Source organism: Urocitellus parryii, chromosome 5 (assembly GCF_045843805.1).
Source record: "Urocitellus parryii isolate mUroPar1 chromosome 5, mUroPar1.hap1, whole genome shotgun sequence".
In the NCBI taxonomy this organism is placed as follows: Eukaryota; Metazoa; Chordata; class Mammalia; order Rodentia; family Sciuridae; genus Urocitellus; species Urocitellus parryii.
This window is the reverse complement of record NC_135535.1, coordinates 7,971,491-7,995,173: the sequence shown is the minus strand read 5'-3', so window position 1 is coordinate 7,995,173 and position 23,683 is coordinate 7,971,491. Positions and strand designations below refer to the sequence as shown.

Here is a 23,683-nt window from a genome sequence, read left to right as displayed (position 1 = left end):
TTCTGCTATAGCTATGTTGCTACTTCTTTATCTGGAACTGCAATCACACTGGCTCCCCCAGGTTCCCATAGTGATTTTTTCGGAACTTAGAAAAGTCTGAGCATTATAGACTGTTTCTACAATGCTAAGGACTATGTATCTAGAGATTGAAAATGACTGTCAATCTCCTATCACTATCATGCCCTTTATTTTCCTCCCAGATATATATATGGTTTCATGTAGGAGGCGAGTGTCATTTTGAGATATATCATATTATGAACTGTGAATCTTTTTATATATCTGTATAAGACACTGTTTGTTCCCTGACATTGCCACAGGTGTAATGTTGTCATTAGCAGAGCAGCAAACATTCAGCTCAGAGAAACAGAAACTTAATCAGGGAATGAATGAGAAGAATCTGTAAGATGACTAATGAAGCATTATTTTCAAAAACCTATGTAGCTAACATTTTTATATTATGAGGCAAAACTAAGTTTTGAATATGTGGAATAGTTTGGAAAACTGGCTTTAAGAAGATTCTGCTCAGAGGGACTTGTATCACATATCTAGAAACACTTTTTACTCTCAATAATAGCAGTGATCAGATTCTTTGGGAAGTAATCAGAGTTAAACTGTACAGCAACAACTTAATCCTTTCTCCATTTGTCTTTTTATCTCTGTCATGAAATATAATGGCAGATCCGATGCCGTTTTTGTCAAATGTAATATAGTCATATGTCTCTTAATATCAGGGCCAATTTTTAAGAAACACATCATTAGGCAGTTTCATTATTGTGCAAACATCATTGCATATGCTTACACAAACTAAAACTACTAGACTTCACTAAGTGATGTAATCTTATGGGACCAGCCTCATAAATATGTAGTCCACCTTTGACCAAAACATCATTACATATTAAAATGATGAGTGCTGGAGTTAGAACTCTGGTAAAGTGCTTGCTTAACATGTCCAAGGGTCTGGGTTTGACCCTCAGGACCTCAAAAGATAAATAAATAAAATAAAATAAATATTGGTTCCAGAGTGAGTTGTAGATAAGAATTCCCAAATAATCTTTCCTGAAAGTTTCAAAATTAGCTGAGTACCAATCTTTCAATGATAGTTTAATTATAGTTCTCCCTTGAAAAGTGGGTACATTTTTTAGAAAATGGGCTGTTAATAAGCATGGTCAGCTTTAATAATATCTAAAAGTTGAAGGACATTATTTTGGTGGTGGTGAAATTTTGATACTGTTTATAAAATATTAAAATATATATCCAAGAATGAAAGAAATTAAAAGTGGCAGAAATCTGCATAGACCATTGAGGGAACTTCGTCAAAGGAAATATGTACTGCAGGACACTGTAGATTTGCTGCATCAGAATCTAAGGGGGGCTTACAACCTGTGTTTTTTCCTTTTCTTTTTCTTTCCTTTTTTATGAGACTCAGTTTTGCTAAGTTGCGGAGCCTGGCCTCAAAGTTGTGATCCTCCTTCCTCGGCCTTCCAAGTCACTGGAATTAATAGGCGTGTGCCACCACGCCAACTACATGTGTTTTGAAGAGCTTCCTTAGTGTGCTGCTCTGCACACCAGTTGCCTATGGGATACTCGCCAAATACTTCTTATAGATCACATCTGATAAGCAGAGTAGTTGATGAAAAGTTTTGCAGTTTTTAAATTTAAGTTCAAGGTCTACTTTTTGTATTACTAATCACCATAAAGTCTACCTGTCTTTATGTAATTTAATATTTTTTTTCTCACCCCTGGTGTAACTGTAATTTTTTAAATACTATATATTTGTATTGTCAATTTTGTAAATACTATATATTTGAATTATGTGTTTTCATCTTATCTTCATTGCTTGAGTTATAAATTAATGAACAATAAAGAACCTATGCCTTTACATATGTAACTAATGTATAGAAATTCTATACACTGCCATCTAGAGCAGAAGTATAGAGAATTTCTCTGCCTTTTTTTAAATACCAGGAGAAAATAGAAAATCTTGAAAGATAATGTTTTCAGGTGGTTTAAATGCTGGTTTAGTAAGTGACCAATTTCCCTCTTTTACCTTTGTATGTGTTTCTCATAAATACTCAGAAAAATTTAGGGGCAAAGATTAAGAAGAATCAGCTCCAGGCATGAGTCAAGAGCCTTCTAAAGAATTGAATGATAATTTAAAAATTCATGAATAGTCACTTGAGACTCACTTTTACGTGAGAAAGCCAAAGATTTTCCAGGCCTTCTACACAGATAGGAATGTTGAGATGAATAGTGGTTTTCCATGAAAATTTTACTCTTGCAAAGTTCTGCCTGGCTTTGGGATTACCAAGATGACAGTCTCTCAAATATAAATTATTTTTTGGTAATAATGATAGCTAATACTTAAATAGTGCTTACTATTCTAAGCCTTTATGTAATCCTCCTGACAACTTTGTTAAGCGGGTACTATTATCTCCTTTTTACAGATCAAGAAACTGGAGCACAGAGAACTTTGATATTCCCAAGTAACTCAGTATTATGCTATGGTAGTATTCTAACTAGCAAAGTCTTGACTCAAAGAGTCCATACTCTTTTTTTTCAGCCCTGGGGATAGAACCCAGGGCCTCAAGCATGCTAGGCAAGCACTCTACCACTGAGTGACACAACCCCAGAGTAAACACTTTTAACTACAAAATAGTGCATAGCATCTGTACTGATAATCTGGGAACTTTTTAAATCTCTTCTCATTTTAAGAAGAAATCCATCTGAGAGAAGACTTAGTGTAAAAAATTATTTCAGTTTTAGAAAGGGGTATGCTTTTTTTAATAAGGTAAGTTTACATGTAGTGAATTTCACAGATCTGAAATGTATAATTCAAAGAGTTTTGACAAAAGTGTACACCAGTGTAACCTAAAACTCAGTTAAGATATAGAACATTTCCATCATACCAGAAAGTTCCCTGATGCCCCCTGCAATCAATCCCACTTCCATCTTCAACCATTCCTCTAGTGTTTATATTGCTTCATTGTTTTGCCTATTTTTTCTTTCTTTCTTTCTTTCTTTTTGATACCATGGAATAAACCCAGGGGCACTTAACCCTGAGCCACATCTCCAGCTCGTTTTATTTTTTATTTTGAGACAGAGCCTCGCTAAGTTGTGCTGAGGCTGGATTTCAATCCTCCTTCCTAGCCTCCCAGATGCCTGGGATTAACAGATGAACACCATTGCACCCAGCTATTTTGTATGTTCTTAATGTCCTATAAGTGAATATACAGAATCAAATAGTTGTGCCCCATGTGGCTTATTTTATTCAACATATGCAAATAAAATCTAATTCAAATATAATAGTTGGCTCATTTCAAGGCTAGGGATGTAGCTCAGCAGTGGAGCACTTGCCTGGCACCCGTGAGGCACTGGGTTCAAGCCTCAGAACCACATACAAATAAATAAAATAAAAGAATCCTGTTCATGTACAACTTATTTTTAAATAAAAATCATCTGGTCATTTCATTTTTTTCAGAGAGATCTGTTTTACCTTATAAAGGAATCACGAGCTTTTTCATTCTCCTCATTCTCCTACTGTATAGTAGTAAAATCAGTTCATGAACTACTTCTTTATTTACAGTAGTAACTACCTGGTATTAAGTAGAATTCTTTTTAGAATTAGACCATATTAATTCCTAATCTAGTTAGTTTCAGGAAATAATTAAAATACATACCTAGACTGTAGTAGAAACTTGCATCTTTCTATCCATTTTTAGTCTTTATTTCACTTTCCTCTCTGGGTTTTCTGCTTGGCCAAGAAAATATGAAAATCATTCTTCTTGCTCTCTTGAGAGTCCCCAAGTCCTGAATGTCTTGGAAGAATTTTACTTCTTGGCTGCAGAGTCTTGGAACTGCTTATGAGACTTTGCTACTTGAAAAGTCCAGTTTTATGACATTCAGGCTTTTGACTGGTTAAATAAACTTGTTAGAAAAGCCTGCCCATCCATAATTGATTTCACATGACAAAATAATGACTTTGTTTCTTAATACTTTACAATTTGACAGAGTGCCAGAATGTCTATTCCGAAACAGCTTTATCAGAAGAAATTCAGGTCAGATTGACTATAATACTTAGTTCTGCGATCAAAGGCCACTGCAACTGCCAAGTTGATTCTAGGGCTTAAAGTTCATTGCTTTATCACACCTTTCCCCCCACCTCCTTCAAATGAAAAGAAAAGATATCTTTATCCTGGGTAATTTTTCTGTTGCCACAGAGTTCTTTATTACTTGGAGATTTTGAAACTTGGGAAACATTTAGTTAATGATCACTCTCTGGTGTTGATAATTTGTAGACTTGGGAAAATATAGCCAGCGGTTTCAACATTTCTCATGTAGTCGTTTGTGTGAAATTGGATTTGACAAATAAAGGAATGCTTTAAATGGTGTGAAAGATTGTTTTCCAGTCCTACTTTGGTTTCAAAATAATTATTTTTCAGAAATTACTTCTTGATATCTGTTAATGTATACTCTGTTGTTAATGAAAATGAGATAATAATTTAATGAAATTATTAAAATTATGAATTTCTTTCTGATCAGAATTCTTTTGTTGGGGGATGAACCCAGGGCCGTACACATGCTAAAAGCACATGCTCTACCACTGAATTTTTTTTAGACACAAAATGAATTGTTTTTTTTTTCTTAAAGCAAATTTTAGGAAAAGAAGAAAGTGAAATAGCAAAAAAGAAAAGGTCAAATAATCCACAATTATAGTCAGACTCTGCTTTTATAAAAAAGTACTCACTGCTTGAGTAAAGTAGGAAATTTTCAATGTTGGGTAATAGTAGCAGGCTTAACATGAATAGTTATCAGAGACTTAAGATATTCTTCAGCTCTAGTACAAAGTTCAGTATTCTACCTGAGAGTCCTAGAGAACTCCTAGCCAGCTCGGTCTTAAACATTTTTTTTTATATGAGTTCTTTTTCAGCTCTCTGTATTTGCCTGGTTCAGACTGGCCTGTAAGGCCCTCAGTTATCTCTTCTGTTTCTTGTCAACTTCAATAATAACTATGTAAACTTTTTTCTTTTATACAGTCTAGAAAATTAAAATTATTTTTATTAAACGTATACTACAGAATTTGATCACATTTGCTGTTTTACATAGGTAAAAGAACTGGACAGTTCCAAAGTAATCATAAACAACTGAGTTGCATGTGCTAAACTGGATTTCTAAGAAAATTCAAAGGTCTTTGATCCAGCAATTTCTCTGCTGGGACTATCCCATAGGAACATAAGTCATGAAATTACCAAGATATAATTACAAAGAAGTTTATTATAGCAGCAGAAAACTAAGAACAATATGAATTCCTACCAGTATAGAGCTTGCTCTAAAAGTTGTGCTATTCTAAAATGTTTTGGAGACATCAAGCAGATCAGATGGATTGAAGCTATACCAGATGACTCAGAGGGAAGGATTTCCATTGATATGGTGTTATATTAGAAAAGCAAGATACAGAAAAGAGTGTACAATATTGCATTTTTGTCAAACAATAGTGATTAAAAAAACATTGTGTATTCATAATTATGTGAGTATTGAGAAAAGTAAGGAAGGATACATATTAGTTTACAGATATGGGTGGGGTGCTGATGTAGGTAGTATAGGGAAGAAAGAGCCAATGAAGGAAAGGAGAAAGATATTTAATGAAAGATTTCAGTAAGATGTGATTAAATTTATGCATAACTATGGGAAATATATATGGATACATATATAGAGAGAAATAATTGCCTTTTAAAATAACTCAAAGGATAAGATATGATTACATTTTTACTTAATTATAGGATACATGTCTAGAGATGTGTATATATATAATTTGTATATAAGTATATAAATTATAAATTTATATATATAAATGTGTATATTATATAAATTTAAAATAGTTACCTTTTTAAAAAAATAACTCAAAGGGTTAAATCAACATGATCTGGGTTGATCAAGAAAGCATTTTAATGAGAACAATCTAAAAACAAGCTTACAAATGTTTTAAGCCAAGATCTTAGAGGGAATTAGTATGGAGGGATAAAATTTCAGAAAGGTAACACATTGTGAACAAGGTAACATTGTAAACAAGGGAAGAATAGACTGGACTTATCTAAGAGAAAAGAAGGAATTAGTTGTAGAATAACTGGAGAAATTATTGGAATAAAGTTGGCTGAGTCATCAAAGATCATATATTGTGCAGTGACCTATATATGAAATCTCTGCAAAAAGGCAAATCCCAATACAAAAATAAATTAGCGGTTGCCAATTAGTGGAAGGCTTTGGGAAAAAATGGGGAGTAACTGCTCTTGGACATGAGGTTTCTTTTTGGATTGATGAAATGTTCTAAAATTAACAATATGGTGACTATGTTTAACAATATATTGTATTGTTGAAAAATGCTGAGAATGGATATAAAGTGTTTCTACCTCAAAAACCGATAACTATGTGAGGTAATATGTATGTTAATTCACTAGATTTTTTTCATTCCATAATGTACATATGATTTAAAATATGTATACACAGAAAATATATATAATTCTATCAACTTTAAAAATAGATAAGTTAAAAAATTGATTGTGCAGTCTACATCTGAACCACAATCCCAACCCAACCTGGCTTATCGTCTTAATACCCTGTGTGCTGTGAGGGGATGTAGCACAAATAGAAGAAATGAACTTGAGTATCTTCACTTAATATTAAACTGCCTTAATACTTTGGCACTGTAGACATGCAAAGTATCACTTGCATTTGTCATTTCTAGGGGAGGTGACACCAGGACTATCTCAGGTGGAATATGCACTTCGTAGACACAAACTGATGTCTCTGATCTACACAGAAGCACAGGAGCAAAGTGGGACAGACCAGACGGTGGTTGTGCTCTCCAATCCTACGTACTACATGAGCAATGACATTCCCTACACTTTCCACCAAGACAACAATTTCCTGTACCTGTGTGGATTCCAAGAGCCTGATAGCATTCTGGTCCTTCAGAGCCTGCCTGACAAGGAGTTACCATCACATAAAGCCATGCTTTTTGTGCCTCGGAGAGACCCCAGTCGAGAACTTTGGGATGGTCCTCGATCTGGCACGGATGGAGCAATAGCTCTAACTGGAGTCGATGAAGCCTATACACTAGAAGAATTTCAACATCTAGTACCAAAGCTGAAAGGTAACAAATGTGAGCAGAAGTCAAGTTACAGGCCAGGTTGGGATTAAGACCCTTCCTTGCCTACAGAGTTTTAACTTTTCTAAAATAATTACCATAGCAGCATTTCCTCTTAGTGCTGTGAAGGAGACATAAGTGTTCTCCAGAAAACTGAGCTACTTTAAAGACTTCATCCATTTGTTAAATCTTGACTAGGTCATTCTTTAACAAAGGCTGTTAATTGGGGCTGGGGTTGTGGCTTGGCGGTAGAGCGCTCGCCTTGCACATGCATAGCCCTGGGTTTGATCCTCAGCACCATATAAAAATAAATAAATAAAGTTATTGTGTACAACTCCAAAAAAAAAAAAAAATGCTGTTAATCATCCTATTTTGAAACCCAGAGAGAGAATTTTCTTTTAAAGTGAAGGGGTAGGTTGGGTGCGTCCTTACACATCTGTAATCCCAGCAACTCAGGAGGCCAGCCTCAACAACTTGGTGAGACTCTTTCTCAAAAATAAAAAAATAATAATAATAAAATAGTTGGCGATATCATTCAGTGGTAGAGTGCCTCTGGTTTCAATCCCTAGTAACCCCCACCTCAATTTTTTTTTTTTTTAATTAAAATGAAGTGTGGACATGAACCTCTTTTCAAGAACATTTACCAGGAACTAGGGCTATAGCTCAGTGACAGCACACTTTGCCTCACATCTTGAGATCCTGAGTTAGATCCCCAGTAACCCCCACCAAAAAAAGAACACTGACCAGCCAATTAACCATTGAACACCTGCATCAGAATCATCTCTAATATTAGAATTATAAATGCATAGTATATATTGGAAATGTAAAGTCTCAGGCTCTGACATCATGCCTTCTGAATCAGAATGTTCATATTAACAAGATTCTCAAGAGATTCATGTACACGGTTGCGTTTCTCTACATTCTGGTAGAATTTTTTTCAATAAGGGATATTGAATCTGGAAGCATTCTAATTCTGAGCTACATCCCCAACTCTTTTAAAGTGTATTTTATTTTGAGGTGGGGTTTTGAGTTGCCCGGGCTGGCCTCAAATTGTATATATGAATCTCCTGAGAATCTTGTTAAAATGAAGATTCTGATTTCAAAGGCAAGAAATGACTTTATATTTCCTATATATATTAAGCATCTGATTTTCTGGCATTGCTTGTAAATCCTTTCTGAAGTTACTTTCTAAAACAGAATTCCAGGGGCTGGGGATGTGGCTCAAGCGGTAGCACGCACGCCTAGCGTGCATGCGGCCCGGGTTCGATCCTCAGCACCACATACCAACAAAGATGTTGTGTCCGCCGAGAACTAAAAAGTAAATATTAAAAATTCTCTCTCTCTCTCTCTCTCTCTCTCTCTCTCTCTCTCTCTCTCCCCTCTCTCCCCTCTCTCCTCTCTCACTCTCTCTTTAAAAAATAAAAAAAATTAAAAAAAAATAAAACAGAATTCCAAAAATGTTTTTGACAATTATTTCTGTAGTTCTAGGGATTGAACCCAGGGCCTTGTGGAAGCGCTCTCCCACTGAGCTATATCCCTAGTTCTTTTTTAAATTTTATTTTGAGATAGGCTCTTGCCAAGTTGCCCAAGCTGGCCTTGAACTTGTGATCCTCCTGCCTCAGCCTCCTGGGTAACTGGGTTAACAGGCATACACCACCACTCCTGGCACTGAAATCATATATTTATATAAAAGTTTTAAAACCTGAAAAAAGTTGATCTATAATTTCATATACTAACAGCAGGTGATATAGATTGTTTTTTAAAAGTCACAATGAGGGCTGGGGACGTGGCTCAAGTGGCATGCTCGCCTGGCATGCGTGCTGCCCGGTTCGATCCTCAGCACCACATACAAACAAAGATGTTGTGTCCGCAGAAAACTAAAAAATAAATATTAAAAATTTTTTAAAAAGTCACAATGAATTTCCTTCTATCATGAGTAAGGTATTTCCCACAATCTACATGTAAAACCATTTTTATTTTAAAATGTTTAAGATGTAGTATCACTAATGCATATCTAATCAAAGTTTTCTGTACACTTTCTCTCTTCTATCCCAAGGTACTTTTCCATCATATAAAACATATGACCCTTCAGACTTACAGAGTTAGGAATACCATTCATAGTCCATTCTCAGAAAAAAATAAATAAATAAAATATATATGGTGTTAAGTACAAATCATTTTCATAATGAGCCTTCATATCATGTATCTTAGGCATATATAGACTATTTCCATAGGTCTCTAAAGTTAAAAGAGTTGTTAGCCAGGTATGTTGGTGATGCCTGTAATTCCAGCAATTCAGGAGACTGAGGCAGGAGAATCACAAGTTCAAGGCCAGCCTCAGCAATTTAGCAAGACCCTGTCTCAAAATAAAAATGGGCTAGGAATGTAGCTCAGTGGAAAAGTGCCCCTAGGTTCAATCCCCAGTACCCACAAAGAAGTTAAAAGTATTATTTACAAAAAGAATAGGTAGAAGTTGAAAAGGAGAGATACACATATTATGAAGTAGAGTTCTTTCTTTCTTTCCTTCCTTCCTTTCCCTTCCTTCCTTTCTTCCTTCCTTTCTTTCCCTCCTTTCCTTCCTCCCTCCCTCCCTCCCTTCCTTCGATTGAACTCAGGGGCACTCCACCACTGAACCACAGCCCAGCCCTATTTTGTATTTTATTTAGAGATGGGTTCTCAATGAGTTGCTTGGCATTCCACTTTTGCTGAGGCTGGCTTTGAACTCATGGTTCTTCTGTCTCAGCCTCCCGAGCCATTGGGATTACAAGCATTCACCACCATGCCCGCCTATGAACTAGAGTGTTATAACAAGGAATAATTGCTCAAAATGAGAGAAGAACTTGTTCCAGTAGAACTGAGATTATTTTGTGGGGGGATGAGATGCTTTTACATACAGTCATGATCTGAGCACTTTCTTCTGATCTATTTTGTGTACAGTTACTCAGCAGTACTCTGGATCAATAATGGTGGTAGAGAACAATTGTTATAATTGTTCTTTAACAACTAGTAATAAAGATAAAGCTGTATTTAATTTTTTTGTAGTTGTAAATGGACAGAATGCCTTTATTTTATTTATTTTATGTGGTGCTAAGGATCAAACCCAGTGCCTTACACACGCTAGACAAGTACTCTATCACTGAGCCCCAGGCCCAGCTCCCCATCTATCATTTTTTTTAAAGATATCTTTTTTAATGTTCTTTTAGTTGTCAGTGGTCTTTATTTATATGTGGTGCTGAGAATCAAACACAGTGCCTCACACATTCTAGGGAAGTGCTCTACCACTGACCCACAACCTCAGCCCCCATTTATCATTTTTATGGCATTTCTTCTTTTTATTTTTATTTTTTGGTTCAGGCCTCATAAGTGCTAAGCATGTGCTCCTTCTCTGACCTCTCCCCATCCCCCAACTCTTATTAATATTATTTTATTTTACTTTTTGGTACCAGGTATTGAACTCGGGCACTCAACCTCTGAGCCACATCCCCAGCCCTTTTTTTGCATTTTATTTAGAGACAGGATCTCACCGAGTTGCTTAGCACCTTGCTTTTTGTTGAGGCTGACTTTGAACTTATGATCCTCCTGCCTCAGCCTTCCAAGCTGCTGGGACTACAGGCATGTGCCACCATGCCTGGCCTATTAATTTTATTTTTTGAATTTTTTTTTTTTCTCATTCTAAGCTGAGTCGAACATCATTTGGTATGACTGGATGAAGCCTTCTCATGCACAGCTTCACTCTGACTACATGCAGAGTGTGACTGAGGCCAAAGCCAGGAGCAAGAACAAGGTTCGGGGAGTTCAGCATCTGGTACAGCGCCTCCGGCTAATCAAATCTTCTGCAGAAATTGAGAGAATGCAGATTGCTGGGAAGCTGACATCACAGGTATGGTTCCTATTGAAAAGGTTTTTTTTTGGTAGCAGGGTTTGAACCTAGGGGCACCCTATCACTAAGCTACATCCCCAAGACCTTTATAATTTTAAAGAGTTTTGGTAAGTTGCCAAGGCTGCTCTTCAGCTTCTAATCCCTCTGCCTCAGCCTCCAGAGTAGCTCGGATTTCAGGCATTCTTCACTGGGCCCAACTTGAAAAAGTTCTTTCCGAGTTACAAAAATCACAAATTCTTAGGGTTCATTAGGCACCTTCAGGTTATATACTTAACATTATAGGCAGATGAACATCTAGCTTTGACTTCAGTATGTTTAGTGAACATATCTAGAGACCTGCTCAATACCTTGCAGCAAATCTGCCTTTTTTTTTTTTTTTCCTCTTTGTGGTACTGGGGATTGAGCCCAGGGGCACCGTAATGCTGTAATGCTAAGCTATATCCCCAACCCTTTTTATTTTTCATCTTGAAACAGTGTCTTGTTATGTTGCTCAGACTAGCCTCAAACTTGCAATCCTCCTACCTCAATCACTGGGATTGCAGGTGTGTGCCATTATACCCAGCCATAAATCTGCCTTCTTTTTAATGGAAATAAGCATGCCATAGTTGAAGGGGGATCTTTACTCATCAATGTTAGTTGCTCTTCCTCCTATTGCCAGGGTGGTTTGGGCATGGTATCTTAGTGTATGTTTTAATTGTAAGGCACATTTTGTTAGCACTCTGCTTGCCACTATTGTCCTTACTCTTGGAATCAGATGCATTTAAGGCACCTTGTTTATGTTAGAAGATCTTTTTCATCTGGGTGACTTTCCTTATTAAAAGAAAATCTAAGGGCTGGGAATATAGCTCAGTGGTAGAGCACTTGCCTATCACGTGTGAGGCACTGGGTTCAATTCTCAGCACTGCATATAAATAAATGAAAATAAAGATCCATCAACAACTAAAAAAATTAAAAAAAAAAAATTTATCTGAGCCAGCATGGTGTCACACGCCTGTAATCTCAGTGGCTCTGGAGACTAAGATAGGAGGATCACAAATTCAAAGGCAGCCTCAGCAAAAGTGAGGTGCTAAGAACTCATTGAGAACCCTATCTCTACATAAAATACAAAATAGGGATGTAGCTCAGTAACAGAGCGCCCTTGGGTTCAATCCCCCAGTACCCGCCCCCCCCAAAAAAAAAAAAAAACGAAGAAGAAGAAAATATATCCAAAGTGAGTGTAGTGGCTGTAGTCCTAGCTACTGGGGAGGCTGAGGCAAGAGGATTACTTGAGACGAGGAGATCAAGACCAGCTTGGCAACATAATGATAACCATTTCTAAAAAGAAACCAAAAACTCCCAAATCTACCTAGTCAATTATTGCTAGCCCAGTTCCTAATTCCACTAAATCTTTCTTACTTTGAATAAGGCAATACCAGACATGTTGTTGCTGTTAGGAGTCCCCTAGGCATGGGTCATATGAATGATAATCACACATGGATAGATTGATTTAAATGTACCATAGCACTTTCCATGATCATACACCTTGAAATTTGAAATGTCAGAAACATCAAGTTGGGGCTGGAGATGTGGTTCAAGCGGTAGCGCACTCGCTTGGCGTGCGTGCGGCCCAGGTTCGATCCTCAGCACCACATACAAATAAAGATGATGTGTCCACCAAAAACTAAAAAATAAAATAATTTAAAAAATTCTCTCTCTCTCTCTCTCTCTCTCTCTCTTGAAAAAAAGAAAAAAAAAAAAAAGAAAGAAACATTTTATATCTAGTTCTTGTCAGTAAGCCAAGTGACCCGATTGTCCCGCCACCCATAATAACAAAGCAGATAGCTAATTTTTACTCATATTATGACAAATGGGACAGGGTAGTTGATAACTTTCTACCATCACATTTTGGTATGTTTTAAAAACCTTTATCATCACAATTAATGGCTATACAACGTTCATTTACATTGTTTACATTTACAGTGTTTTTCTAATAGTCTTACAGGTCCTTCCCAACATGAGTCTTTACTAATAGATGCATTCTGTAAAACAGCATCAAAAGACAAAGCCTAGCCAAGCATGATGGTGCATGCCTGTAATCTCAGCAACTTGGGAAGGCTGAGGCAAGAGGATTGTAAGTTCAAATCCAGCCTCAGCAGCTCAATTAGAGCTCAATGTCTCTAATAAAATATTTTTAAAAAAGGGGGCTGGGGATATGTCTCAATTTTTAAGTGCCCCTGGGTTCAATCCCTGGTACCAAAAAAACAAAACAAAAGTCAAAGCCTCATTTTTATTGTTCCATATGCTTATAGAAAATACTCCTATCTCTTCTGCTATTTTAAAGAATATGACACTCTTAGAAGTGTTTTTGTTAGGTTGGCTGTTGTCCACATCTTCCTTTGAGCTTTCTGAAGAGAAGAGCTTTTATAAGAGACCTTTACTCTAAGGAGCATCTGAGTCAAAACCAAGAGAAAATATTACTCTCATGAATTTAGCATCTCTTGCACCCGAAACATCTCTTGAGCTTTTGAAACACACCTTGACTTTCTCCCTTCCCTGCAGTAACAATCTCACCTTTCTTCCATTTATTATTAATTTTTCATTTATTTTTATTTTCCATATTTTAAATGAACAACAAGATTTGTGTATATTGTCAACCTCAATAACAGAGATTCTCTGAAGATTAATGATATCTATTTGAGAACAGTAGTTCATTGCTTTGGGAATGTGCATGCCATAGTTGAACTATAAGTGTATTCAAAGAGGTTAAGGCAAGGGGAAGTTTTTATTTCTTTATTTTTTATTTATTTATTTATTTATTTTAACTTAGTTCTCGGCGGACACAACATCTGTGTTTGTATGTGGTGCTGAGGATCGAACCCGGGCCGCACGCACGCTAGGCAAGCTCGCTACCGCTTGAGCCACATCCCCAGCCCCAAGGGGAAGTTTTTAAAGGAAAAAATGCATAAGATTACATCAGATAATTTTGAAACAGTAATCCGTGGCCACAGGGATGCATAATAAGGGCAGTGCCAGACTAAAGTTGAACAGTTTCCTTATGTAACAGTTGCAATGGCCTTTGTGCATGATTGTGGTTCTGGCAGTCTTTTGTGATAATTATCCAGTTTTATTTATTTGTTACAACTGATACAAGCAACTCCATTTTCTGACAGGTTTCATAGTATGAATAATGAAATGATTACTACAGTAGTCAAATTTATCATTAATTTTAACCCACACTCTTCCCACTGAAATACACTTTCTAGTTCAACTGCTGAGCTGAGCTGTCCATTCTTATGAGAAGAGAATAGATTGGTTAACTACAGGAAAATGGGACTATGCTATTGGCAACCAGAGCAATATTAGTAATTTGAGCTTCATTGCGCCCCAGTGGTATATGTTATTATTCAGCACTTTACTGGCACAGCCTTTCTTTCAGTCATTTCATATCACTATAGGTATGTTCCCTAGCTTTCCTGGGCCAGGCCCTTGGATGATTTAGAGTAGCAGTTAGTGTCCCAGACTGCAGGAACCTGATAAAAGGAGTCTGGGGTTATGGATTGGGGGTCAGTTTATATATCAAATATGTGCTCTAGGCAAGGTTGTCTTTTTCTCTGTAGGAAATGTCTAACTCTGGGGAGAGCAGTCTGTCCAGGTCAGTAAGACCCAGATAACAGAGAAATAAGAATAGCAAAACAGCTAGGTGTGGTAGCCCACTCCTGTAATCCTAGCAGCTTTGGTAGGCCATATCAGGAGAATTAGCAAATTCAACACCAGCCTCAGCAATTTAGTGAGGTCCTAAACAGCTAAGTGAGATCCTGTCTCAAAATAAAAAAGTAAAAAGGGCTGGAAAGTAAAATAAAACAAGAAAATGTAGTTAATATGCCATTCATATTAGGTTTAGATTCCCTGTCTTACCTAGACCTATTATGGTAAGACAGGTCTATGGTAAACTGTCCTGTGACAATAAACAGGAGATAGAGATTTTTGTTGTTGCTGGGGGATTGAACCCAGGGCCTTGTGGATGCTCAGCATATTCTCTATCTCTCAGCTATACCTCCAGCCCCTCAATTGGGCTATTTGCTTAAGTTATATATCCTTCACTGAATAACAACCCCTTGCTCAAAGGTTTTTTTCATCTAATTTTAGTGTGCCACTTGAATTATTTTAGTTGTTAGTGTCATAAGATTAACTGACTCATCAAAAATGATTTCTTTTGGTTAGATCTCCATCTGTTGACCAAACAGAGAACGCGTAAAGGATCATCCAGAGCTTCCTTTTAGCCATAGCTTACAGCACTAACCACACCACTGAATATTTTAGCAGATCTTCCATCAGTTTCCTTTTCCCCTCCAAATCCTCTTTTCTAAAGTCTTAAGTTTCAAAACATGTGCTACTTCAAACCAAGAATGGCCTGGCTAATCCTTTTTTTATCATCTCTAATTTTTTTTTTCAAAATAACACTTTAGCCATATTTATTTAGCCATATGTGCTGGGACAACTGGATATCCACATGCAAAAGAATAAAATTTTTTTGCTGGGGGGTACTGGGAAACTCAGGGGCACTCACCACTGAGCCACATCCCCAACCCTATTTGATATTTTTTATTTAGAAGACAGGATCTTACTGATTTGCTAAGCGCCTCCCAGTTTCTGAGGCTGGCTCGGAATTCATGATCCTCCTGCCTCAGCCTCCCAGGCCACTGGGATTACAGGCGTGTGCCACCAAAAAGAATAAAATTTTTATCTCTACCTCTCATCATATATGAAAATTAACTCAAAATTGGTTAGTTACCTAAATTTAAGAGACAAAACTATAAAACTTGTTGAAGAAAACATAGAGTAAGAAGCTGGGGTTGTGGCTCAGCGATAGAGCACTCGCCTAGCACATGCTAGGCCCTGGATTTGATCCTCACCACCACATAAAATAATAATAATAAGTAAAATAAAGGTATGTGTCCAACTACAACCAAAAAAAATATATATTAAAAAAAAAACAGAGTAAGTCTTCATGACTTTTTGGTTGCCAATGGATTCTTAGATTTAATTCCAAAAGCAAAGGCCACAAAGAAGAAATGGACTTCACCAAAATATGAAATTTTTTACATGAAAAGGCAATATCAAGAAAGTGAAAAAAACTACAGAATGGGAGAAAATATTACAGATCATTATCTGATAAAGGTCTAGTATCCAGAATATATAAAGACTCATATTACAATTATCCACAGAGACAAATAACTTGATTTTTTAAATAGGTAGTTCTCTGAAGAAAATATGCATATGGCCAGTAAACGTATGAAAAAATGTTCAACATCATTAGCCATTAGGAAAATAAAACCATAATGAGATAATCATTTCACACCCACTAAAATGGCTGTTATATTAAGAAAGCAGAAAACACCAAGTATTGTTGAGGATGCAGAGAAAATGTACTTTACTGGTTAGAAAGTGAAGTAAGTGCACAGACAACCCACATACTCACCAATAAACAGACTATGTCTTGTGTAGTAGAATGCTGTTCAGCCAAGGAACACTATTGTGCATGAACCTTGAAAACTAAACATGTGAAATGAAAGAAGACAGACAACGCTCACATATTCTATTGGTCCATTTATATGTAATACCCAGAACAAGTAAATACATAGGATACCTCAGAGGATATTAGAGGTTGGGATGATAGAGTGTGAATTAAATATTCCAATTTTGGTGGGGGGTAATGAAAAGGTTTTGAAATAGATGGTAGTTGCAAAACATAAATGTACTAAAAAGTCACTGAATTGTTTACTTTTATCGGTTAACTTTATGTAATATGAATTTTAATTCAGTAAAAAATAATGTTAGGCGTCTTCTAAGCATTCCTACTTCTAAAGATAACTATACTAATAGTAGCAATTAAACAACACTCAGTTGTTAAAGACTCACTGACAAAGCTTACAGATTTACAGTTATTATAGGAAAAGAGTGTAATATAACAACAGCATTAAAGTTAAGATAATGTATTACAGTCGATGGTAATTTTGCAGTAAGGGGCCCAGGAATACCAAGTGCAGGCTCCTATTTTCCTTTCTAGGTAAGGACCAAGAAGAATATTTTCTTTCACAGATCAGGAGCCATCAGTGCGTCCGAAGAATACCTCAGAACCATAGACCCTAAAGTGGGATCTCAGGGGGTTTTGGTTTTTGTTTCACAGGTATTTTTCTCTTTGAATGATAGCAGAGTTCTTCAGAGAGCTCATGAAGACCAAGTTCAAAGCATTTATCTGTTATCAGTACTAACAAGCTGATACAAACTGCTCTGGAAGTGTCAGCAATTTTTAGACCTATTTATTTATGTATGTATTTTTATGTGACACTGAGGATTGAACCCAATATCTCACATGTGCTAGGCACTCTATGTACAGTTACTTACAGCCTCAGCCGCGCCCCCCCACCCCTGTCAAAATTTTAAAAAATAATAAAGGACTGGTGATGTTGCTCAGTTGTTAAGCGCCCCTGGGTTCAATCCTTGGTACCAATCAGTGTGTTTCAGGCCTTGACCAGGATCAGTGCCATGCAAGAACTTTAGCAAAACTGTAGCACAAGACTGCTTTTCTGTCCTCTGCCTTTAATATTCCCAAAGTTAAGCATTCTTGTTTTCCTCATGTTAGTAACCTTCCACTGTGTGCCGGTGAGTGCTCTAGCCACAGCCAGACCAGCAAGGTTACTTACTAATACATAAATGATAAGCATGCATTTGTATCTTCCTTTGAATCATTGATTTATTTTCCCCATCAAGTCATTGATTTTTAAAATAAGGAAGCTAAGAACAAATCTGAGGTATAATAGTAAGGGTCCTCATTAAATTGACATCAGCCCAGTGATCAGATGTCTTGGATAAGGTGTAAAATCAGGTATAAATCCACAGTGTATCTCCATACTTCTTTCCCTGGCCATGCTGGGGTTTTGTTGTTGTTGTTGTTGTTGTTGTTGTTGTTTATGGACACAACACAACACCTTTATTTTTTTTTTTATGTGGTGCTGAGGATAGAACCTGGGTCCTGCCCATGCTAAGCGAGTACTCTACCGCTGAGCCACAATCCCAGCCCCCCCCCTTTTTTTTTAATTCTTACTTTTTAGGGGTTTTTTTAGGTGGACACAATATCTTTATTTTACATTTATGTGGTGCTGAAGATCAAACCCAGTGCCTTGGGCATGCTAGGCAAGCACTCTACCACTGAGCCACAACCCCAGCCTCCGGCCATGTTGTTATTAAAGTCTGTTTTAAGTGTTGTAAAATAATGTAATTTGTGGCGTTCCCTTTATCAGCCCAGCAGTGACATCAGCCAGGGAGATGGAATTTGACCTTATTTTTCTTAATGAATAACTTCCAGCTACAAGTCAACATGTTCCTTAAACATTCTCAATTCTATTAAAATGTTAAAGTGTTTCTCATGTGCAAAAGTAAGCACTCTACTATTGATCTATATCCCCAGCCCTCTATAAGATTTTTTTATTTCTTGCCTGTGGTGGCACATGCCTATAATCCCAGTGACATGGGAGGCTGAAGCAAGAGTATCACAAGTTTGAGCCTGGGCATTTCTTTAAAAAAGATTTTTTTGGTGGGTGGGGGGTATCTAGGCAAAATAATTTCCATAAGAATAATTATACTAGGGGCTGGGGTTGTGGCTCAGTGGTAGAGCACTTGCCTAGCATATGTGAGGCACTGGGTTCAATCCTCAGCACCACATATAAATAAATGAATAAAAGAAAGGTCCATCAACATCTAAAAAAATTTTTAAATAATTATACTGCCCTGGATGAAGTGATATATACATATAATCCAGCAACTCAAGAAGGCTGAGGAAGGAGGATTACAACTTCAAGACCAGCTAGCCTAGACACTTTAACAAGACCCTGTCTCAAAATAAAATTTTTAAAAGGGGAGGGGATATAACTTGGTGTTAGAATGCTTGCCTAGCATGGACAAGGGCTGAGGTTCAATCCTCAGCATACCCCACCCCCAAACAAGAATAATTATGCTTTATTTGGGGGTACTGCAGATTGAACCCAGTAGTGCTCTACCACTAAGCCACATCCCCAGCCCTTTTATATTTTATTTTGAGACAGGGTCTCACTAAATGCTTAGGGCCTCACTAAGTTACTGAATCTGGCTTTGAACTCATGATCCTCTTGCCTCAGCCTCTCATGCCATTGGAATTACAGATGTGCTATTCAGAAACAGTTCAAAATTAGGGGCTGGGGCTGGGGCTCAGTGGTAGTGCACTTACTTGCCTGACGTGTGTAAGGCGCTGGGCTTGGCGCTCAGCACTATATATATAAATACCCAGCCTATATTATTTTTATTATTGATAATATTAACATCTACCCAGTTACTTTAGATAGAAATATGGAAGTTATTCTAGACAATTTTTTCCCGTAACCCTTGCATCTAATTAGTTGCCAGATCCACTCCTAGGGAGACAGAATGTTATAGTGGAAAACGTTTGACAGATCTGGGCTTACATGCCAACCTGTGTCATTTGGGCCAAGTTACTAAACCTCGCTGAGCCCAAATTTCTGGGGCCATAATAAGGATAATATTGCCTGTCTCTAGAGTTGTGGAAAAGTAGAATGAAATAATGAAAAGTGCCTAGCACAGGAGAATACCTCATTCTAACTCTACCCTAGCCAAAGTGATCTTTTCAACTCTGTCCCTCTCCTATTTCAAGTTCTTTGGTAGTTGGCTTCCTGTTGTTTCTGGGTTTAAAGTTCAAAATGCCCATGCAAGACTTTTCATGATCTGGTCCCTGCTGTCTACATTTTGAGCTTTATCTTGTCTTATTCTTCCATGTGTGCTTAACATTCTAGCCACAGTGAACTCTGGGATGCGCCATAGTCTTCTGCCATCTCTCTACCTACCTGCAGTTCCCTTCCTTCCTTTTTTTTTTTTTTTTTTCCTTGATGTGGTTCTGGGGATCAAACCTAGGGCCTCACGCATGCTAGACAAGTGCTCTACCAATGAGATACACCCCAGCCCTCCCCTCCTTTTCGAATGTCACAGCCTTCCTTCTCTCATATCACAACACACCTACATTAAAAACATTTATAAAGTTTTTTTAGTATTTATTTTTTAGTTATAGGTGGACACAATATCTTTATTTTCTTTTTATGTAGTGCTGAGGATCAAACCCAGTGCCTCATGCATGGTAGGCAAGCGCTCTACCTCTGAGCCACAACCCCAGCCCACATTTATGAAATTTTAACTGAAATGCTTTTCCTTTCCACTCTCCCTTCTCCATAAGCTGTACAATGTTCTTTCATGATGTGTTCTGTTTATGACATGTTCAGAGAAAAAGGCAAAAAAAAAAACGCATTTTACATTTTTCAAGAAGCAAAATACAAATATTTAAGTAGCACCTAGTAGAGTAAGAGGGCCAAGTGTCATTTGGGAGTATAGGCTACATTAGGACAAGAAAACCCTAAGAAGTACTTATCATTAAGTCTGTCCCTTGATCTTTACAGGAAGGATATCAAGCACATAATAAGGAAAGGTGGCATTTGAACCATGTGTCTTATATATATCTGGAATCATCTGAGAAGATATTGACTCCTAGTAGGCACATTAATGACAGGAAGAAGATATTGACTCCTACTAGGCACATTTATGACAGAAGAGGTCAGGCATCCACCTAGGAAGGAAGAGGAGCTTTTCCATCTTGGTTAGTCTGAACAGCAATGTAAAAGAGCCATGATCTCAAAAATTCCCAGTGCCATTCAATAACAGTTCAAAATTAGGGGCTGGGGCTGGGGCTGGGGCTCAGCAGTAGTGCACTTGCCTGGCGTGTGTGAAGCGTTGGGTTCGACTCTCAGCACCGCATTTAAATAAATAAAATGATTCAGATAGAGCCCTAATAACCAGAATATACTAAGAACTCAAAAAATTAGGCAATAAGATAACAAATAACCCAATCAATAAATGGGCCAAGGACCTGAACAGACACTTCTCAGAGGAGGACATACAATCAATCAATAAGTACATGAAAAAATGCTCACCATCGCTAGCAGTCAGAGAAATGCAAATCAAAACTACCCTAAGATACCATCTCACTCCAGTAAGATTGGCAGCCATTAGGAAGTCAAACAACAATAAGTGCTGGAGAGGATGCGGGGAAAAGGACACTCTTGTTCATTGCTGGTGGGATTGCAAATTGGTGCAGCCAATTTGGAAAGCAGTATGGAGATTTCTTGGAAAGCTGGGAATGGAACCACCATTTGACCCAGCTATTCCCCTTCTCGGTCTATTCCCTAAAGACCTAATAAGAGCATGCTACAGGGACACTGCTACATCGATGTTCATAGCAGCACAATTCACGATAGCAAGATTGTGGAATCAGCCTAGATGCCCTTCAATAGATGAATGGATAAAAAAAAAATGTGGCATTTATACACAATGGAGTATTACTCTGCATTAAAAAATGACAAAATCATAGAATTTGGAGGGAAATGGATGGCATTAGAGCAGATTATGCTAAGTGAAGCTAGTCAATCTTTAAAAAACAAATACCAAATGACTCCTTTGATATAAGGGGAGTAAACAAGGACAGGGTAGGGACGAAGAGCTTGAGAAGAAGATTTACATTAAACAGGGATGAGAGGTGGGAGGGAAAGGGAGTGGGAAGGGAAATCGCATGGAAATGGAAGGCTATCCTCAGGGTTATACAAAATGACATATAAGAGGAAAGGAGGGGTAAGACAAGATAATACAAATGGAAGAAATGATTTACAGTAGAAGGGGTAGAGAGAGAAAAGGGGAGGGGAGGGGAGGGGAGGGGGGATAGTAGAGAATAGGACAGACAGCAGAATACATCAGACACTAGAAAGGCAATATGTCAATCAATGGAAGGGAAACTGATGTGATACAGCAATCTGTATATGGGGTAAAATTGGGAGTTCATAACCCACTTGAATCAAACTGTGAAATATGATGTATTAAGAATATGTAATGTTTTGAACGACCAACAATAAAAAAAATAAATTTTAAAAATAAATAAATAAATAAAATGAAACTAAAATAAGAGTTCAAAATTAAATCAGTGAAAAGAAAAATCCCTCTTTCAAGTAAATAAACTCATTAGAACTATCACTTTTTTCTTTTTTTGTCCTTATGCTAAAAATGGAATGCTAACCAGTTTATCTCTCAACATTTGTATATAAGTATGCATGTGTATCCTTTTACTAGTTGTAATTACTCATTTATTCCTCAGATATTTATTGAGTAACTACTTTGTGCTAGGCACTACTCTAGGTTCTGAGAATAAAATGGTGAGCAAAATAGCCTGTCCACATGTCACTGTTCTCTATTAGTCTACATTCAGTTGAGGAGAGAAAGGAGACAAACATAATATATAGTCATCTGGAATTAGATGCTGTGAAGAAAAAGGAAGCAAGGGCAGAGGATAAAGTGCAATGGAAGGAGCTAGTTTAGACAAGATAGTCAAAGCTTCTCTGCAGAGAAAACATGATTGAGAAAAGATTGGAAAGCAGAGAGGGAGCCAGCTGTTCAGATATTCCCTCCACTTGCTTTTTGTTATGTTATTTAAAACATTGCTGTGAATATTGTGTTTATTCTTGGGTCAGGGTATTAACAGCTTAAGGGAATTTCTTTCTTCTTATAACATCATATGATCATATCCCTAGGAAACTGACTGGCTCTTATTCAGCAGACAGTGGAACTTGTAGAGCTGACACAGTTTTCATTTTTACATTGGCTGCTAGAAAACTGAGAGAAATCTGCAGCCCACCCATAATGACAGTAGTGGTCATGAAGATCTTAACAAGATCCTTTTTGTGGTGAGAGGATGTGCCTCGGTGGTAGAGCATTTGCCTAGCATTTGCGAGGCCCTGGATTTGGTCCTAGTACAGCAAAAAGAAAAGAATATCTTTTTTGGAAAAAAAAAAAAAAAGAACAGTGGTGAATTATAAATGTATATCCTTGAAATAGAAAACACACAATAAGGGCTGGGGATGTGACTCAAACGATAGCACACTTGCCTGGCATGCGTGCGGCCCGGGTTCGATCCTCAGCACCACATACAAAGAATAAATATTAAAAAATTAGGGCTGGGGATGTGGCTCAAGCGGTAGCGCTCTCGCCTGGCATGCGTGCGGCCTGGGTTCAATCCTCAGCACCACATACCAACAAAAAGATGTTGTGTCCGCCGAGAACTAAAAAATAAATAAATTTTTTAAAAAATAAATAAATAAATAAATAAAAAATTAAAAAACTAAAAAATGAATATTAAAAACTAAAAAACTAAAAAATAAATATTAAAAAATTCCCTCTCTCTCTCTCTCTCTCTCTCTCTCTCTCTCTCTCTCTCTCTCTCAAAAAATTGAGATCCTCGAATCCTTTAAAAAATTTTTTAAAAAAATAAAACACACAATAAAGTGTCGCTATCCCAAAGAATTAATAAATGTAGTTATACTACAGGCCAGTGGTTCTTGGGAGGGGGTGTATTTTGGCAGTGTTGATGATCATAATTGTAGGATGCTGCTGCTATCCAACATCGAACAGGACAGCCCACCACAAAGAATTATCTGGCTCCAAATGTCAATAATCCTAAGATTGGGAAACCTTGCTGTAGACTAGACCATTCAATCTATAATTTCATACACTGGAGCTATAGCTTCTTGTTACAAAAATGACAG

At 37.2% G+C, this 23,683-nt stretch overlaps 1 protein-coding gene across 3 annotated transcripts in view; it reads left to right on the top strand.

Moving 5' to 3' along the window:
• Xpnpep3 (X-prolyl aminopeptidase 3) overlaps positions 1–23,683 on the top strand; it is a 57,228-nt gene that overhangs the window by 13,789 nt on the left and 19,756 nt on the right. For all 3 annotated transcript variants that reach the window (XM_026405914.2, XM_026405915.2, XM_026405916.2), the window contains 2 exons: positions 6,740–7,147; positions 10,819–11,021. In XM_026405914.2, the coding sequence (XP_026261699.2) occupies positions 6,740–7,147; positions 10,819–11,021 (611 nt within the window). The remainder of the gene's footprint in view (positions 1–6,739; positions 7,148–10,818; positions 11,022–23,683) is intronic.